We start from the raw sequence: 16,250 nt of genomic DNA, 5'->3' as shown, positions 1-16,250 counted from the left end.
ATACATGTCTGCACGTTGCTTTTACTACAGCTAAAATGCGCAGATTACGTTCGTGTATACAACAGAAAAAATGCATAGAAATGCAAAACCATATGTTGTAGCAGGAATTTATAAAAAGAGAGAAGAGATTTAATATCGCCCCGGCTCGTTGGTCTAGGGGTATGATTCTCGCTTCGGGTGCGAGAGGTCCCGGGTTCAAATCCCGGACGAGCCCTTTCCTTTTTTTTACAATTAACAATTAGTACGAAAACACAAATACAGCACTGACGGTTACCAATTATGTGTGCGCATGAATACTACATACCACCATGCAACCATAAAGTAATCGTGAAAATTGGCATTTTACTGAGACTTTTGGATGCTGGTTCTTATCCTGTATTTTGTATTTGTTCCATTGTCCTCGTCCACTTCTCACGCCACAGATGAAGGTAGTGTCTCTTCCTTTGTAATATGATCCTTTGAAACGACTGTTACATTGTACAGCCGATAATGATACAAAAGGTGGGCTCGTCCGGGATTTGAACCCGGGACCTCTCGCACCCTAAGCGAGAATCATACCCCTAGACCAACGAGCCATGTATCCATACAATGACCATCAGCCACATTTTGATGTTGTTTTAAGACGGTTTCGTATTTATGATTTGAGAAACATACATTCTAGAAAGAGGTTTTAATGAAATCAACACATAAGTAGTTACTTGAGTAGCTACTCCCCGAAAAGTACAAAATCTCATCGCCGCCGAAGTCGGTTTCCAATTCGATAAGAAATAGTTAAGGACAATTTAATTGACAAAATTAAGCACTTTATTCTCCGTTTATTGCGCCATTTATTGTTATGAAACGGTATTTAACACAATTTAGTTCAAGCCTCAACTTTCAAACCCAACCTTACTATACTTACTATATACTATATCTACTATATCTTTCAAAACCGAGACCTGGTCTGGTGCGGTCTGGGTTGGGGGGCGGATATCAATGTATGTTTTAAATAGCATGTAGGCTTATCTGGATTAATCCAGAGCAGATTTCACAAATCTAGGCATAGTGGTTACCTGGTCTGATGTGGTTTGGTTGAGAAAACTTCGTTTACGCACCCTGACTGTCGAACAGGAACCTAACTTCAGCGTGAAGACGTGACGGTAACACATCAAGTAATCGTTGCCGATTACTAATTGATTTATTTTCTTTTTTGTTTTACATACAGTCAGATAATGGCCGAAAACAGAAACGGGTCATTGCACGATATTTAGCACACATCACCTATCTTTGTAAACAGCGACAATCAAATCGGTCGCCCTACTCTCCATTGCCAGCTAGCTAGCCCTTGTCTTCTGTGTTACTTTAACTTGGCTGGTAGATGGCAGCAGTGCACAGGGGAGAGCTGCTGCCACTGCATTTATTAAGGACGAAGAAGAAAAATGGTCGGGTATCTTTTAATTGGTCGATAGAAGCATTAGTAGCATGAGTGACCAATAGTAACGCGTCAGGTTCAAGTATGTCCAATCACAGGTCTTGTGGGCGGAACATCGTCCTGTATAACGATCTACACCAACTTCAACCGTTGTGTATGTGTCGCGAATCAGTCAGCACTGTGTTGAAATTGTTTATGGAAACGCCTGTCAGACACCACTTGAGTATAGTAAGCAACTTTCGTTGTCTATCAGTGTATGAAACCACCTGCGTCCACACGAGTCCCTAAACCAAGGCGCCAAAGCCAGCAGATGACAATACCCAGCTAAGTTGGCTAAGCTAACCACCTAGCCCGAAGCATGCCGAATTTTTGCGCGGCCCCAAACTGTACACGGAAGAGTACACAGTCGGATTTAGCATTTTTTAGGTTTCCACGGGACCCAGAGAGGTAAGGCATATTATTTAATAGTACTCACATTGATTAACCTATGTACTAATAAAACCAGCTTTAACCGTTGCGATTTCTTGGTTAAATTGTACCAGAATGGCTGAAGAATCATTAGTTAAGCATTAATTCATAGAACTGAAATGCAGTGGTTTGTTTTCATGTTGAATGTAAGATTATCCTTAATTTTTTTTAGGGCCTAATTTAAATTACTAGTAGCGCTGCAACTAACCATTATTTTTTATTGTTGTTTATGTTGTATATCCAGGCTTACCATTAAACTCTGAGGCAGAGTGGGCTTAGTGCTACTTCTTGATAACTCAGACCCATGGTTAGGCTACAGCATACAAACTAATGTTAGATCTAGATAACAAGCACAGTGAATGTCTCAGCAATATACACTGCAGCTATTAAAGATTACAACCAATTTCATAGTTGAAAATTCAACATAAAGCGAGAAAAAATATTTTTCCAATGCGTTATTACTTAAGTTTTTTTTTGTATACTAGTGTCTGTCAATGCTGCCCTCAAAAAGTTTATTTTGCATGTTGAGAATTGTAAATATCGTCCCTTACGAACTTACTATGTATCCAAAAGATGGTCATGAGCAGCTTATATAGACATGGCTACTGTCTCAGTGGATTACTAATTTTCAAATGCCACATAAAGCTGTTTTACTTTGTATCTTTTTCTTTAGATGCCGAATCTGGGTAGAAAACTGCCGCAGAGCCGATCTAGAGGCGAAAACATCAGACCAGTTGAACAAGCACTACAGATTATGTGCCAAACATTTTGACCCAGCTATGGTGTGCAAAACTGTGAGTATCTGACACAATGCTGCCCAATCAGCCTTCCCAAATATGTGTTTCCCCCAAAATGGCTTATATGAGTTTATTGTTTCTCAGAGCCCCTACAGGACTGTATTGAAGGATACGGCCATTCCAACTATATTTGATCTGACAAGCCATCTAAGAAATCCTCATACCAGACACCGCAAGCGGATTAAAGAACTTGTAAGACAAATATTTTTAGCACTTTGCTCACCTTTCATGGTTGTTTAAATGTTTCTCTTAAGTTTAATAGTTTGAGCAACTATTGTCTGATTTTTTTTTTTTTAAATTAACTATAGTTTTTCATTTCAGACTGAAGAAGATATAAGAAAGATTAAAGAAAGGAGATGTAAGTAAATAGGAAATGGATTATTTGTCTTGAATGCAAAATGTTAATGATAATTTTATGCCATATCCATTAACTTAAAATGATCACTGTTGCTTTCTTGTCTGTCTCTACTCAGTGGCATCCTCCATCGAACAGCTTGTTTCCAAAAAAGATGCAGCAGTTGAGGATGGAACAAGCACCAACGAGGATGAACCTCAGCTGTCCACAGAGGAGAAAGAGTTTCGTGAATACCTGAGATCCTTGTTTGAGGTTGTGGTCCTGTTAGGAAAACAGAGTATCCCATTAATGGCTGAAAAAGCATCTGAAGCTGAACATAAGTCCAACAACTTCCAGGCCCTTCTAGATTACCGCATGAATGCTGGAGACGAAGCTTTGAAGAAGCGGTTTGAGGCGACAGCTGTGAACACAGAATACCTCTCTGCAACCCAGCAGAGCCAGCTCCTGGACATCTGTGAGAACACAGTGAGAGAGGAGATGCTAATGGAGGTGAGAGAGAGTCGCTTCTTCTCCCTCGTGACAGGTGACCTTGTTGAATTTTCCAACGAGAAACACCTGCCTCTATTTTTACGCTTTGTCAATCAGCAGAACGTCCTTCGAGAGGAGTTTTTGGACTTTGTTCTGTTTGATGGTGATGAGTCTGCGCTGGTAGAGAGGCTGGAGGCCCAGCTGACTGACCGTTGGGGGCTTAGCATGGAGGACTGCCGTGGTCAGGCCCATAAGGCCACTGGGACTTCCACCACCAAAATGAAAGCTGTGGCAGTATTACTAATGGAGAAGTATCCCCTGGCATTGCACATGCCTTGCTCCCATATGGCACTTAACATCCACCTGGCCAGCAGTCTGCCTTTTCCCAATGTCCAGGTTGTCATGGAGACTCTGAGGAGGATTGGTGCTTTCTTTAGAACCCCGCTCACTCAGGATGAGCTTGAGAAAGCTATCTCCTCTCACTACCAGAAAAACGAAGAGAAAGGAACAGCACTAAAACAATCTTCTGGCTCAGGATGGACAGAGCAGCACAATGTGTTTGATGTGCTCCTAGATTTGTTGCCACCTCTGCTGCTCTGCATGGACAGCATTTTAGACAATGATGATGGAAAGTTTGCTGATGCTGTCACAGCAGATGCATATTCAATCACAGAAACTCTGGCTGAATTTGAGATCATTGTCACCATCGTCATCTTAAAGAATGTTCTCACATTCACCAGAGCCTTTGGGAGGAATCTCCAAGGGGAAACACTTGATGTGTTTTTTGCTGCCAACAGTCTAACTGCTGTGCTGCATTCACTAAATGAGGTCAATGATAACATTGATGTCTACCATGAATTCTGGTATGAGGAAGCTGTTAGTGTGGCCAGTGTAATGCAGATTCCCGAGAAGGTCCCGAGGCTGTTCCTGCGGAAGCAGCGTGCAGCTGATGTGGGTGAAATCCAAGCAGAGTCATATTTTAAGGAGTATGTGACTGTCCCTGTTATCCGTGGCATCATGCAGGAGGTGGAGGACATGTTCTCTGAGAACAACCTCAAAGCTCTCAAGTGTCTGTCACTGGTCCCAGCTGTCATGGGCCAAATGAAGTTCAACACCACCGAAGAGAACTATGCAGATGTTTACCGCAACGACCTCCCTAACCCAGACACGCTTCCCGCAGAGCTTCACTGCTGGAGAATCAAGTGGAAGCACAGGGGCAAAGAGGTGCGCCTGCCCACCACCATCCACGAAACCTTGCAGCTTCCAGATGTCAAGTTCTTTCCCAACGTGAACTCCTTCCTCAAGGTGCTTTCCACCTTACCTGTGCTGAAACTGGAAGACAACAAAAGTCACACGGCAAGTGAGCGGCTGCGCGCTCATCTTGCTAGCATGCCCACTAAGCAGTGGAACAAAAGTCTCGCAATGCTCAACGTTAACACTCATGTCAAACATGACTTGGATGTCATGGTAGACAAATATTGCAGACTCTATCCAGAGGATGACCCTGAAGCTGAGGCCGCGGCTGAGGAAGCGGCTGACGAAGATGGTGTGATGAAATGATATGACAGACACTTAGCTGAAATAGCTGCTCTGGGACACAAATGAACAAAATAGATGCTGTCAGCCATAAGCACACACTCCTTTGGTTGCTCATGTATGTTTTGAACATTTACAGTTGGATATTTGTATTGATAATTTAAATGCAGATGTAAAGAGGTAGTGGATGCCATTCGTATTCAGTCTCTGAGGTTTCCAAGACAAACAAAATTACCCTTGTTCTTGTATGTGGTAAAAACATTGGTGTTTGCAATGCATCACAGCTCAGTCTTGCATTGTAAATAATCAAACATCTGGAAATATAAGTTACTGCCAAAGGCATGGTCTGTAAATATTCAAAGTTCTGAGTGTTTGTCAGGCTGTTTCATTATTAGACTTGCATCTGTAATGATGCTGTGATCTTAAGGAAAAATATTTTGTAGTCTATTTTTTTTCTTCATTGATTTTATTTGTTAAATTGTGTTGGCTCTTCGTTACTGTGTGCTTTTAATTCAAACCACAAGATGAACTCATGTGGCCCTGTTGATCTACTGTAGTTATTCCATTCCACTGACTGTGAAGCAGAAGCATCACAAGAGGGAGCAGTTACACCAATATCAGACCCTGAATTAATGCCATTGGGGAAATATTTTTGTTTTATAAATGAAAAGCTTATATTGCTAGGGTGATATATTTTGGATAGTTATGAAGGCCAGTATGTTGAGAGTTCACCTCTGTAGAGGGTACATTCTAATTCAAACAGGTACAAGAGGAAAATACCATTTGGATATGTAATGAAGTTGCGTGTTTGCCTCATCATGCACTGTTCTGCAGAAAAAAAAATGCAGGAAATTTGACACAAGTCTGGATGTAGCAGTAATTGAATTGTATATTATTGTTATCACGTGGTTTGCTTTTATTGCCTCCCACAATATTCAATAACTTGTCAAATTCCACATAAACTTTCCGTCTGGTTTCAGCTTGGTTTAATAAAATCCTTTTATAGAACACAAAATGAAGACACCAAGTCAGCTTTTTGGCAAAAATGTTACCTTTTATTTTTCTTTTGTGCAGTTGCATGCAAACTTAATTTTTTCGATCCATTTACTTACCATCTTAAAATGACATGCAAACACCACATTGAAAACGAATGTAAAGGAATTCTACGAGTCTTCGCAAATGTAAACACTTCAGTCTTGCAGTTTTATACATGGACAAGTGAGGCTTTGTGTTATTTTTCGCGATTTTCAGCTGCATTATCGGCCATTTCCTCCAAACAGAACAACAATAGGCCTCTGTTGCATCCACTGGTAGGTTGATTTGGCATTTTCTGACATGGCAGCACAGGGGTTAACCGTGCCTCCTCCCTCTTCCCTGGTCCAGACGGTGACGGGCTCAGGTGATAGTTCACCGTGCAAACTCACAGTGCAGAGCCCGGCAAGTGCATCTCGAAGGATCACACAAATGTGGGTGGGGTCGCTTTGATGCGCAACCAGACAGCAATGTGCACTCCACAGCAAAGCCCAAAGTCCATTTAAACTTCAGTAAGAACAAATAGCCTGCAGGAGAAGAGCGGGGAGGGGGCGTGTGGGCTGCTTCCTTTAGTCTCAAACAAAGATTGGTGAGATATACTCAGCAGAGAATTACATAAAGCTGTAAGGAGGAATAACCCTGACTGGACAAAAACTGAGAGGGTACAGGGTGAGGGACCGAGCAGTTGCAAGTCTTCGAGTCGTGAGTAGGACGTTTATTTTGCGCGTTTATCCCTGATTGAGAGGTTTTCTGTGCACCTTTTCCTACTCAGCCTCCTAGTATTTATCATCATGGCATGGCCGTGCATCACGCGTGCTTGCTGCATCAACCGCTTCTGGACCGAGCTGGACAAAGCGGACATAGCGGTGCCTTTGGTTTTCACCAAATACTCGGATGTGGCCGACGTGCAGCATCTGCCCCATCACCCGCAGCCGAAACAGAGGGCCGGCGCCATTGCCATAGAAACCCAGCCCCATCACGGCGAGCAGGAGGCTGCGACGGCACCGCCCGCGACGGGTGCCGCAGCGGGCAAAGATGGCTCTTCTGCGTCCGTCATGCGCCAAGACTTCAAGGCGTGGAGAGTGCGCCCCGAGCCCAGCTGCAAACCCAGAAATGAGTACCAACCCTCGGCGGCCCCGTTCAATACCGAAACTCAGTATCAGAAGGATTACAAACCCTGGCCTATACCGAAAAAACACGACCACCCTTGGATCCCAAAACCCAGCCCCACCGCCGCTGCCGCCTCCGCCGCCGCTGGTGCTGCTGCCGCTACCACCACCTCCGCCGGGCCAGAGCGCAGCGCAGCGAGCGGCAAGCTGGAGCACGCGGCAGCCGAGGCCGAGAGCGGCGTGGAGAAGAGCGAGATCGAGGAGAAGATGCAGGAGAAAGAGTCAAAGGAGGTGACGAAGAAAAGCGTGAAGAGGGAAAAGTCAGCAGAGAGAAAAACAGGTGAGAAGACGGAGGGACAGGTGCCTGCAGATGTGACCGCCGAGCAGAAGAAAGGCAGAGCAGCTGCAGACGCTCTCAACAGACAGATCAAGGAGGTTATGTCGACTTCCAGCAGCTACAGGTAAGTGTGTGAGAGAGTGAGCCATGATCATGTTCTGGGGATGACAAAAATGTTGTTTTTGTTTGTTCTAATCCCTTTTGAAATGAAAGCCTAAATTCTCTCTTTTACAGTGACAATACAATAGATTATACAACCAACTGATGCATGTTATTTCTAAAGCTATCCACAGTGCTGCATACAAGTATGCCCTGTTTTAACTAACAACAGAAGTGGTCCGTATGCCACACTGCTCTGTTGCTCTGTGATAAAACATTTACAAATCATCTAGGAATATTTGGTGTTGCATGTTCTCTTGTTACAATCTCCAGTGATTTCCAAAGCAAACTGATATTGCCACAGATAAAGATTTCAATATTGATTTTTTCTGCTTTATCCTCCACAAGAGTACTACCAAATCAATGCACTGGCCCATAGATGAGTAAAGCCAGTAAAAGGGCCTGAATGTAATCATGTATCTTAACATGGTTTCTTTGCACAGGCTTCCTCCAAATTGAATTAGGACGATGCACTGAAGCTAATACTTGCTGGCTTCATTCTGCCCCACTGAACCAGAAGTTAACATATGTCATGCCAGTGTTTTCAATTTCATATTTAGTTTGTTGAAATAAACTTAGTGTGCCACTTTTTAAAGCTGAGTATGGCCTATGCTTTGTAAGTGCTGAAACAAAACTAAATCTGATTACATGATTAATGAAAAGCTACATTAGTGAATAGAAGCAGTTGTGCAGAGGAAGGACACACAAATGTACAACAAGAATAAACGAAGAAATCATTAGAGATGACATTAAACCCTTGCTCCTCATAGAGTGACAGGCCACATGATCTTTGAAGTAGAATTTGAAAAATTTAAATGGTCATTTACATAATTTAGTCAGTGAATGGAAACAACTGTTGATGCAGTGCACACTGCAATATCAATTACCAATGATTAAAAAAAAAAAAAGAGGAGCATTATCCTTTATTTAGCAATAGGAATGATCGAGGCCAATTTCCTGGAGCACAACACTGAATACTCTCTTGATACATTCTTAATACAAAATATGTGTATTCTTTATTATCCATAGGGGGGCTCCGAAGATGTATTTATAAGCTAATGATTTTAGCTTTTTATAGTCTATACCAAATCAGTTCCTGTCTCTGAGAACCTGTAAAACAAAAAAAGAAAAAAAACTAATATTTTGACATCAATGATAAAAGGAACAGTTAGCCAATATAGAAAAAAATTAACAGACTAATGGGATCATCTATAGTAATTAAGTTTAATGTTGTATAATATACCAAACAACTGGGACTAATGCTCCAAGGCAGTATGAAAACATGCAGTGTTCAATTCCAACTATTTAGAGCTGAAACAATTCCTCAAGTAATCAATTATCAATCAATTATCAATCCATCAGGAACTACTTATAATAGATAATCGATTCATCCTTTCAGTTAAAAATAATAAACATTCTCTGGTCCCAGCTTTTCCAATGTGAGGATCTGATTCCTTTTCTTTCGGTAAACTGAATATCTTTGGGCTTTGGGCTGTAATTTTTCTGATCAATTGAGAAAATGATTGTCATATTAAATGATCCTGAAAATAAAGTGCATCCCGTAAGCCTTCGTGTTTCCCTTTTCAATTGCTCTTAGAACTGAGTTCAAGGCATATAAGGATGTGAAACCAGTGAAGCCCATCAAAGCTCCATCTCAGTATAAACCCCCAGTGGAGGAGTCCAGTCTGGAGACCAGCTACAGTGCCACATTCAAGGGGGAGCAGGTGAAGGCTCTCCCCACTGACAACAAGCTGCTGGAGCGCAGGAGGATACGCAGCCTGTACAGTGAGCCTAGCAAGGAGGCTGCCAAGGTGAGAGCCTGTCCTCACACAGTTCCTGTGCTGTTCCTGCAGGTCTGTGAAATTCTGCTACCATTTATACCATGAGTTATTTTTCCTCTAAGTACACAGAATGACATGCAGTAAGTGCCTTCCTTATAGTCATGTCTAAAACTTTATTAGCCCTGCTATAGCCAAGGTTTAGTATTATGTGATTTACACACTGCCCTTGTTCATAAATTTTAGTTTATTATACACACCATCAATGTCTTGCGCCAGCGTTATTGGTGGTCAGACTTATTATACATCAACTAAAACAACTTCATATCTCAATTTAGAGAATTTTTACATTTTTAAACTGTTTCCGTAGCCAGCCTGTGTACATTTTAAGTAAATAAAAAATAACAAGGCCATTCAGCAAACTGTACATACTAATACTGAAAATGTTCAACGCATCAGTTGCATGTTATCCACAGTTCAGACAAAATTTGGTTAATCATTTTTTAATAATGTGTCAATAGTAGTGTGTTCATATGGCCACTCCCTCTCTCATTCTTGTAGGACTTCTCAGAGACTGAGAGCAGCTCTGTTCTAAATCTGCTGTAGTCAGGTGTGTTCTCTGTTTCTTCTAGAAGGCATGGAGGCTGACCTCAAATTGATCAGACGCAAACGTGCATACTGTACACCCACACACATACACACACAGTATGCACCTTGGCCAGTATGAGCCTCAGTCACATCTATCACCCAGCTGCCAGATGCAATCCGCCCCGAATTATCAGCCACATCGTCACGGATCGCCCACCTCTCAGCCTGCACCACCCACAGCCTTTTGTGGAGCTCAGTAGTTTCAACAATTGATCAAATGTTTATGCAAGAGGGTGGATGGATAAATGAAAACATGTGACAGAATCAAAGAAAAAATAGGATTTATTGCATCAGTGAAGGCCAACAAGATAAACCTTTTTCACATTCGATTAGTATACATTTATTTAGTAGGGCTCTATTTTGGTGAGTGCATGGTACAAATTATTTAAATTTTAATCATAAGTCGTTCCATGTCTGCACACAATTAGCTCACCATGACTGCACACAATATTTGACTGAATACAAGTGGGCGGAGAGGCACAGTAGGGTGTGTACCAGTGGCAGTGCCAAGACTGCCAAGTGGTGCAGTATATTTTTGGAATCAGGCACTGGTAACACTTGTTTGCAGATGATGCTATCCCTTTGGCTTTTGATGTTTGATGCAGTTTGCAGCCTCAGTATGATGCAGCTGTCCACAGCATCAAGAATGTATACCGAAAGTTAGCAAATTTGCTGAATCTAATCTGGACTGATCTCTTAATCATGAGCACCATGGTGCAGAGCTCACAATCCGCCACCACACCCAGTGTTCACATATTCCACCTTGACTGTTTGTGGCAACAAAATTAACAAAAATTATGCCATGCAACCTACTTTGCACCTCCACTCTTTTATTCACAGAAATACAGCCCTTCATTTTTCTGTCAGAAACAGCGTTTTACAAACATTTGTCATCTCTTACAATTTATACGTTTTTAAGGTTTATTTATTAAGCAAAAGTTGAGCATGTATGCAACTTTTTTGCTGTTTATTTTATACAAATGGACCATGTGGGAGCTTCTCCAGACATTTTTTTTTTTTATGTTGTGGAAACTCCACAATAGCAGAAAGGAAGTGCCTTGCTTAAGGAAACATTCGCACCCACATTTTCCCCGTCACTGTGGGAATTTGAACTAGCAGTCGCAAGCCTGCTTGTCAAGCCTCTAGGTTTTGCCACCACTATTAATGGTTGAATATAACCAAAATATTTCATCCTTAAAAGTGTAAGACTAACATCATATACTAATATAAACCATGTACTTTGAATGTTATACTTTCCTTTAAAGTTTATTTTAATGGAAAAACTGCATGAACCACTATTCTATAAAAGGAAAGGCACAAATACACTTTTTGTGCTGTTTTTTTTTTTTGTCTTCATTGCACTAACCACATTATGCAAATATCACCTTTACCATATGGTGTCATTTGCCCGTCATTACTTTAAGTAACAGGATAAAAAAAGGGTATGTATTGCATGTTGAAACAGGACTTTGACATGCTGTAGAGTCTCCATGAGTTAAGTAAACATTTAAAGGAATTGTTTGAGATTTAAGGAAATATGCTTGTTTGCTTTCTTGCAAAGAATTAGATGAAAACATTTATACCACTCTCATACTTATTGTTAAATATGAAGCTACCACCAGCTGCTGATTATCTTAGCTTAGCACAAAAACTAGAAACTTTTTTTTTTTTTTAACCTTTGGTCAGAACTAGGCTAGCTGTTTCCCATTGTTTCCATGCTAAGCTAAGCTAATTAGCTGCTGGTTTTAGCTTGATACTAAACATACAGACATCAGCGTGATATCAATATTCTCATCTAGCTCACAACAACAAAAGCGAATAAGTGTATTTTCCCAAAATCTCAAAAGTTTAACAAACTTCTTTTTTAAAACAGAGTTTAATCTCAGTATTTGCACCTCTCTTCTCTTTTAGGTGGATAAACCAGTGTCTCGCACCAAACCAAAAAAGACACCAACAACAACAACAGGAAAGATGGTGAAAAAAGCAAAAGAGAAGCAGATTGCTAGTTCCCAGTCAGCCAAGAAGAAACCTTCTTTGACCGCCGCAGAACCCAAACCAGAGGGAGCTGTCACAAAGAAGAGCAAAGAGATCAGCAATAGACTGGCTGAGGCAAAGCAGTAGAAGTTACATCTCCACACTTTTATGTGCGTGATCAAAGGTTACTTGACGAATTAGGCAAATCTCTTCCCTTTGGTTTATTTCCTTACCTGTTGTTTTTGCTGTCCTGTCACATATTGTTCACCTTTGAATGGGCACCGATGTTGAGCTTTTAGGATAATGCAAATAACTTTCACTGTATACTGTGTGTGTGAATGTGTGTTTGTGAGTGTGTGAAAATATGTGATTGCTTGTGTTTTGGTGCACAGAACCGCTTATTAATTGAGCACATCATTTGCACATTATTTATATGAGTTCTGTTTGACATCAGACTACAAAAAAGAGCCATCTGTACACATGCTACATGTGTATGAAAGGACATTTTTACCATTGTCTGAATGGATGGGAGTTGAGAGCTATATTAAAATGATTGTAGAAAATGTCAAGGGGATGCTTTTTCTCTGAGACTGTATCACATGAGAGGTTTTGTTAATATACATTTTTACGTTTGCGTTCCTAGTTACAGTGCCTCCGCTGTATGGTCCTGGTTTTCATTTCATTGTTCTGGATGATATCTGGTTTCATCAGTTTGGTTGCTAAGAAACCAAATGACCTGTAATATAATTGCTAAAGCTTGCATGCAAGACCCCGTTTTTGGTTGAGTAGCAACATTTTAGCAGACTATACTGTATGTCACAGTCACATTTTAGCTTGTAAATCGAGCCATTAAAGATAAATGTATAGGGGTAAGACCTTTTCAAATATAATGCATGTGTAGTAATAGACTGATCACACCAAAAGGTACATACAGTAAGTAAAATCATAAAATAGTCTAGTGGCTGTTAAAGCTATAAAATAAACACACCAGCAATATGGTTTCACCCACAAACATATTTCTTGCAATTTAAATGGAGATCCGCTCCTTTAATTTAACAGGAATACTGCAGTTTTTACAATGACTCAGTATTTTGTGGCATTGTGCTCCATCCTCTCCTCTGAGCTGTGACGCTGTAATTGTGCTAAATAAGAAAAAAAAAAGAAGAGATGCACATAGGCCTGAAAACCTGTTGTATTTACTCAATAATTTTCACTATGAATGGGCTGATCTCTCCAGGTGTTGAAAGACAAGGAATGGGCCAGGACTTGAAGTTCAGCTCTTTAAAATGCTGCTGTCTGAAAATGCGCAAACCACATCTGTTCATTGTGAGCGTGACATGAGGCATTTTTACTAAAATGTCATCACACCCTATCCCTCTCTCCACTTGTAAACACAGTAAGTCGTCTGCCATGATACCCTCAGTGGCCAACAGTGTGTGAGGGCCCAGTCGAGCACTAACCACCGTGAGTCTGCTTCCAGTTTTAGCTTCCGTCAGTGTGTGTGTGCGTGTGTGCGCGTGTGTGTGTGCGTGCGCGCATGTGTGTGTGCGTGAATGAGAGACTTTTTTGTGTGTGACCTCTACAGCCTGCTGCCTGCTAGCATCAAGTCTGACCCAACCACAAGAAGTGCTGCTATGCACTCCAACACCCTGGTGCTATATCTCTCATCATATATGCTGTCTGGTTTGTACTGCGGGTGGCGTCAGACCAGAGTGAAATGATGATATGACAATGTCATACCGCTGCAGACATGTTGTGATTTTGTGCTTGTATTCTCAGCTTGCTCTGAATGAACTCTGATTAAAATGATGATACAGAATCCTGTTATGACTTATTGCATCCTTGTGTCCTAGCCACTAGTATCTGTTGAATAACATTATTCTACCTTCACACCCATAATCTGACTAAATGTTTTTTTTGCAAACATGAAAATGTGGGAAATAATAAATAGGTGTATTATATATGTATGCACACACACACACACACACACACACATACATGATTTGATGGCACAGTATAGATACATTATTAAAAATGCTAAATTGACCTAAATGGTTCCCAAAGTGTAACACATATAAGTGCTGTAACTGGATATTTGCTATAACCTAAACTTTAACTTATATTCATTTGCACCAGTAAAATATCACAATGTAGGCTGATACTTAACTAATAACGTAGTTATATGTAGTTATATACGTTTTTTTGTGAGTATAATATGTCATTAACTAATCAAGCCTAATCAAATTCAACTGCTGTTCCCTCCTTACAAGCATCATTTATATATAGAGGCAAACAATAACTAAATCCCAAAATGCAAACTCATGCTCACTGTGATATTCATTGTGTTATGAAAAACATTACAAAGAGGGTTCAGAGATGTCTACTAAAATCTTTATGGACTAAATTACAGTAATCACGCAAAATGATTTCTAAATTCTATTTGATTGTAAAATCTTAAATCATTTTGCAGGCCTGGGTTGTAGCACTCTTCAAGGCCAGAGTAAACACAACATGTAAGGTTTTTTATAGCGGAGGAATGTTGTGTCCTGCAGATGTTTTAATCCTCAAAACTCAGCAACATCTAAAGCCATTTAAAGGGTGTTTTTATTAGTATGACATGTCATCGCATTGTTGTATATATATATTTTCTTGTATACATACTTTCTTCTTTTACAGTTCAGAGATTAATTAATAGACCCAAATTGTCCTCATCTTAAAACAAAAGATGATTCTGAAATGGTGGTCATTTTCCTGTGAATCAGTCATCCTGACATGAAACTGCATGAATAATTCAGTTGTTATGGGCTCTTATGTTTGCAGAGCAACATGAAATATTGAATAAGAGATCAGCGATGGCACTGGAGCTGCCCAAGCTCTGTCCCCTCTCTAAAAGACTTTTTTGGCTGGTTTCCGCCTCACCTATATAGCCTGTTATGTTGTGTTCAAATGGTAGAATTGAGATTTAATACACTTGTTTCACTGTGTATGAAATATAATGATATGATTTGGGTGTTAATTTCTGTCATGTGAAAGCTCAGACAGTTACTCTCTCAACAAAGTCACTGTTTCTGCCACTTCACCTGTTTATATGAAAATGGTGTCCAGCCATAAAATATTTATGTAGACATGTTCAGCCAATTAAAAGCAGTGTGGGAGAGGAGTTCCCAGTTTGTGAGTGTGCAGCAGGCACAAACCTGAAAGAAATTTAGATTAAAATGTGCACCACAACATACAGTAAATGGCTATTTTGAACACCTGCATTGTTGAGATGAGTGTACAACATTGTGTGACTTTATTTGCGATGTATCGACTTCACATTAGGAGACATGCACCCTCATGAAAATATGGTATTCCTTCGATAGGCGAGACATTGCATAGTGGGGTGGTGATATCCAGCAAATTATGACCTCTAGTGGACAGGATGTATTGCACAATCTCACAGCATCATTCCAACCTTGATAAAAAGCTAAGCTAATAGCTCACTTTTCCTTCTCCTTAACCTGCACTTCGTATGGGAGTCTGAAGGGTTCATAGGCTGGATGGGATATGTAGTTCTTCCAGGCATAAATCACCTCTCTTCCTGCCTGGGTCCAGATTTTGTGGATGTCATGGACATCTGAATACAAGCCATTGCAAAGAATTCTTTTTTTTCTTTCCAGCTACATTACTCATCTAATGACTCATCAGATTTATTTTAAGACCCTTTGGAAGGAGCCAACCCCTAGATTGGGAACCACTATATTAAACTACCACACTGTAGGCCTATATAAAGTAGTTAAAACTAGCTTGACCTCAGTTAACTTAGCAGTAAAATGCTGCTCCCAATAATGATGCATTAGTACTAACTATCTAATAATATGAAATGATATTGCAGTTATCTTGATTTGATGAAAAAAAAATAAAGGTTACACAGATTTGGAAGTGAGTTTCAAACAGCATTAAAGCTTTAACAAGGATGCATAACACAACAACAACGATGACAACAACAACAACAACAACAACAACAACAATGACAACAACACATGTTTCAGCTTCTCTTTTTTCTCTGAAAATGAGAAATAGTTTGTATTCTTTCACTGAGATAAACTTGCTCCAGTTTTGAATTTGTAGGACGGCTCTCCTACAGCAGGTGGCGCTGTGCTCTCTTGCTGTCTTGTCAGTGGTTTGAATAACAGACG

General features: G+C 40.5%; 2 protein-coding genes and 2 non-coding genes across 5 annotated transcripts; 3 read left to right on the top strand and 1 right to left on the bottom strand.

The window, feature by feature from the left end:
- Nucleotides 1-142: 142 nt before the first annotated feature.
- Nucleotides 143-214, top strand: trnap-cgg (transfer RNA proline (anticodon CGG)). Its single transcript has one exon. It is a non-coding gene; the product is annotated as a tRNA-Pro (tRNA).
- A 289-nt stretch (nt 215-503) lies between these two features.
- On the bottom strand, nt 504-575 carry trnap-agg (transfer RNA proline (anticodon AGG)). The gene has a single exon. It is a non-coding gene; the product is annotated as a tRNA-Pro (tRNA).
- Nucleotides 576-1,547: 972 nt separating this feature from the next.
- thap12b (THAP domain containing 12b) lies at nt 1,548-6,050 on the top strand. Its single transcript, XM_023402306.2, has 5 exons — nt 1,548-1,858; nt 2,553-2,673; nt 2,761-2,868; nt 2,998-3,034; nt 3,150-6,050. Exons 1-5 carry the CDS (start codon nt 1,770-1,772, stop codon nt 5,057-5,059), a joined length of 2,265 nt encoding a protein of 754 aa, XP_023258074.1. The 5' UTR covers nt 1,548-1,769; the 3' UTR covers nt 5,060-6,050.
- A 31-nt stretch (nt 6,051-6,081) lies between these two features.
- On the top strand, nt 6,082-13,891 carry map6b (microtubule-associated protein 6b). 2 transcript variants are annotated; one of them, XM_023402309.2, is made up of 4 exons: nt 6,082-7,637; nt 9,270-9,483; nt 10,012-10,060; nt 12,010-12,090. In XM_023402309.2, exons 1-3 carry the CDS (start codon nt 6,859-6,861, stop codon nt 10,054-10,056), a joined length of 1,038 nt encoding a protein of 345 aa, XP_023258077.1. In that variant the 5' UTR covers nt 6,082-6,858; the 3' UTR covers nt 10,057-10,060; nt 12,010-12,090. The 2 variants fall into 2 exon arrangements, with proteins under 2 accessions (XP_023258077.1, XP_023258075.1); XM_023402307.2 differs by lacking the exon at nt 10,012-10,060 and having other exon boundaries at nt 6,085-7,637; nt 12,010-13,891.
- The last annotated feature ends 2,359 nt before the right edge of the window (nt 13,892-16,250 follow it).

The sequence above is a fragment of the Seriola lalandi genome, unplaced genomic scaffold, assembly GCF_002814215.2.
Source record: "Seriola lalandi dorsalis isolate HSWRI2012SDOR001 ecotype SW California unplaced genomic scaffold, Sedor1 jcf7180002053927, whole genome shotgun sequence".
Taxonomy (NCBI): Eukaryota; Metazoa; Chordata; class Actinopteri; order Carangiformes; family Carangidae; genus Seriola; species Seriola lalandi.
This window is presented reverse-complemented; position numbering and strand designations above follow the sequence as displayed.

What these genes read in the sequence shown, in the direction of transcription:
- map6b (XM_023402307.2), top strand. Translation starts at nt 6,859, where the DNA reads ATGGCATGGCCGTGCATCACGCGTGCTTGCTGCATCAACCGCTTCTGG. An exon ending in TCGACTTCCAGCAGCTACAG is followed by an intron (nt 7,638 to 9,269) that starts GTAAGTGTGTGA and finishes AATTGCTCTTAG; the next exon opens with AACTGAGTTCAAGGCATATA. An exon ending in CTAGCAAGGAGGCTGCCAAG is followed by an intron (nt 9,484 to 12,009) that starts GTGAGAGCCTGT and finishes CTTCTCTTTTAG; the next exon opens with GTGGATAAACCAGTGTCTCG.
- thap12b (XM_023402306.2), top strand. Translation starts at nt 1,770, where the DNA reads ATGCCGAATTTTTGCGCGGCCCCAAACTGTACACGGAAGAGTACACAG. An exon ending in TTTCCACGGGACCCAGAGAG is followed by an intron (nt 1,859 to 2,552) that starts GTAAGGCATATT and finishes CTTTTTCTTTAG; the next exon opens with ATGCCGAATCTGGGTAGAAA. An exon ending in AAAGATTAAAGAAAGGAGAT is followed by an intron (nt 3,035 to 3,149) that starts GTAAGTAAATAG and finishes GTCTCTACTCAG; the next exon opens with TGGCATCCTCCATCGAACAG.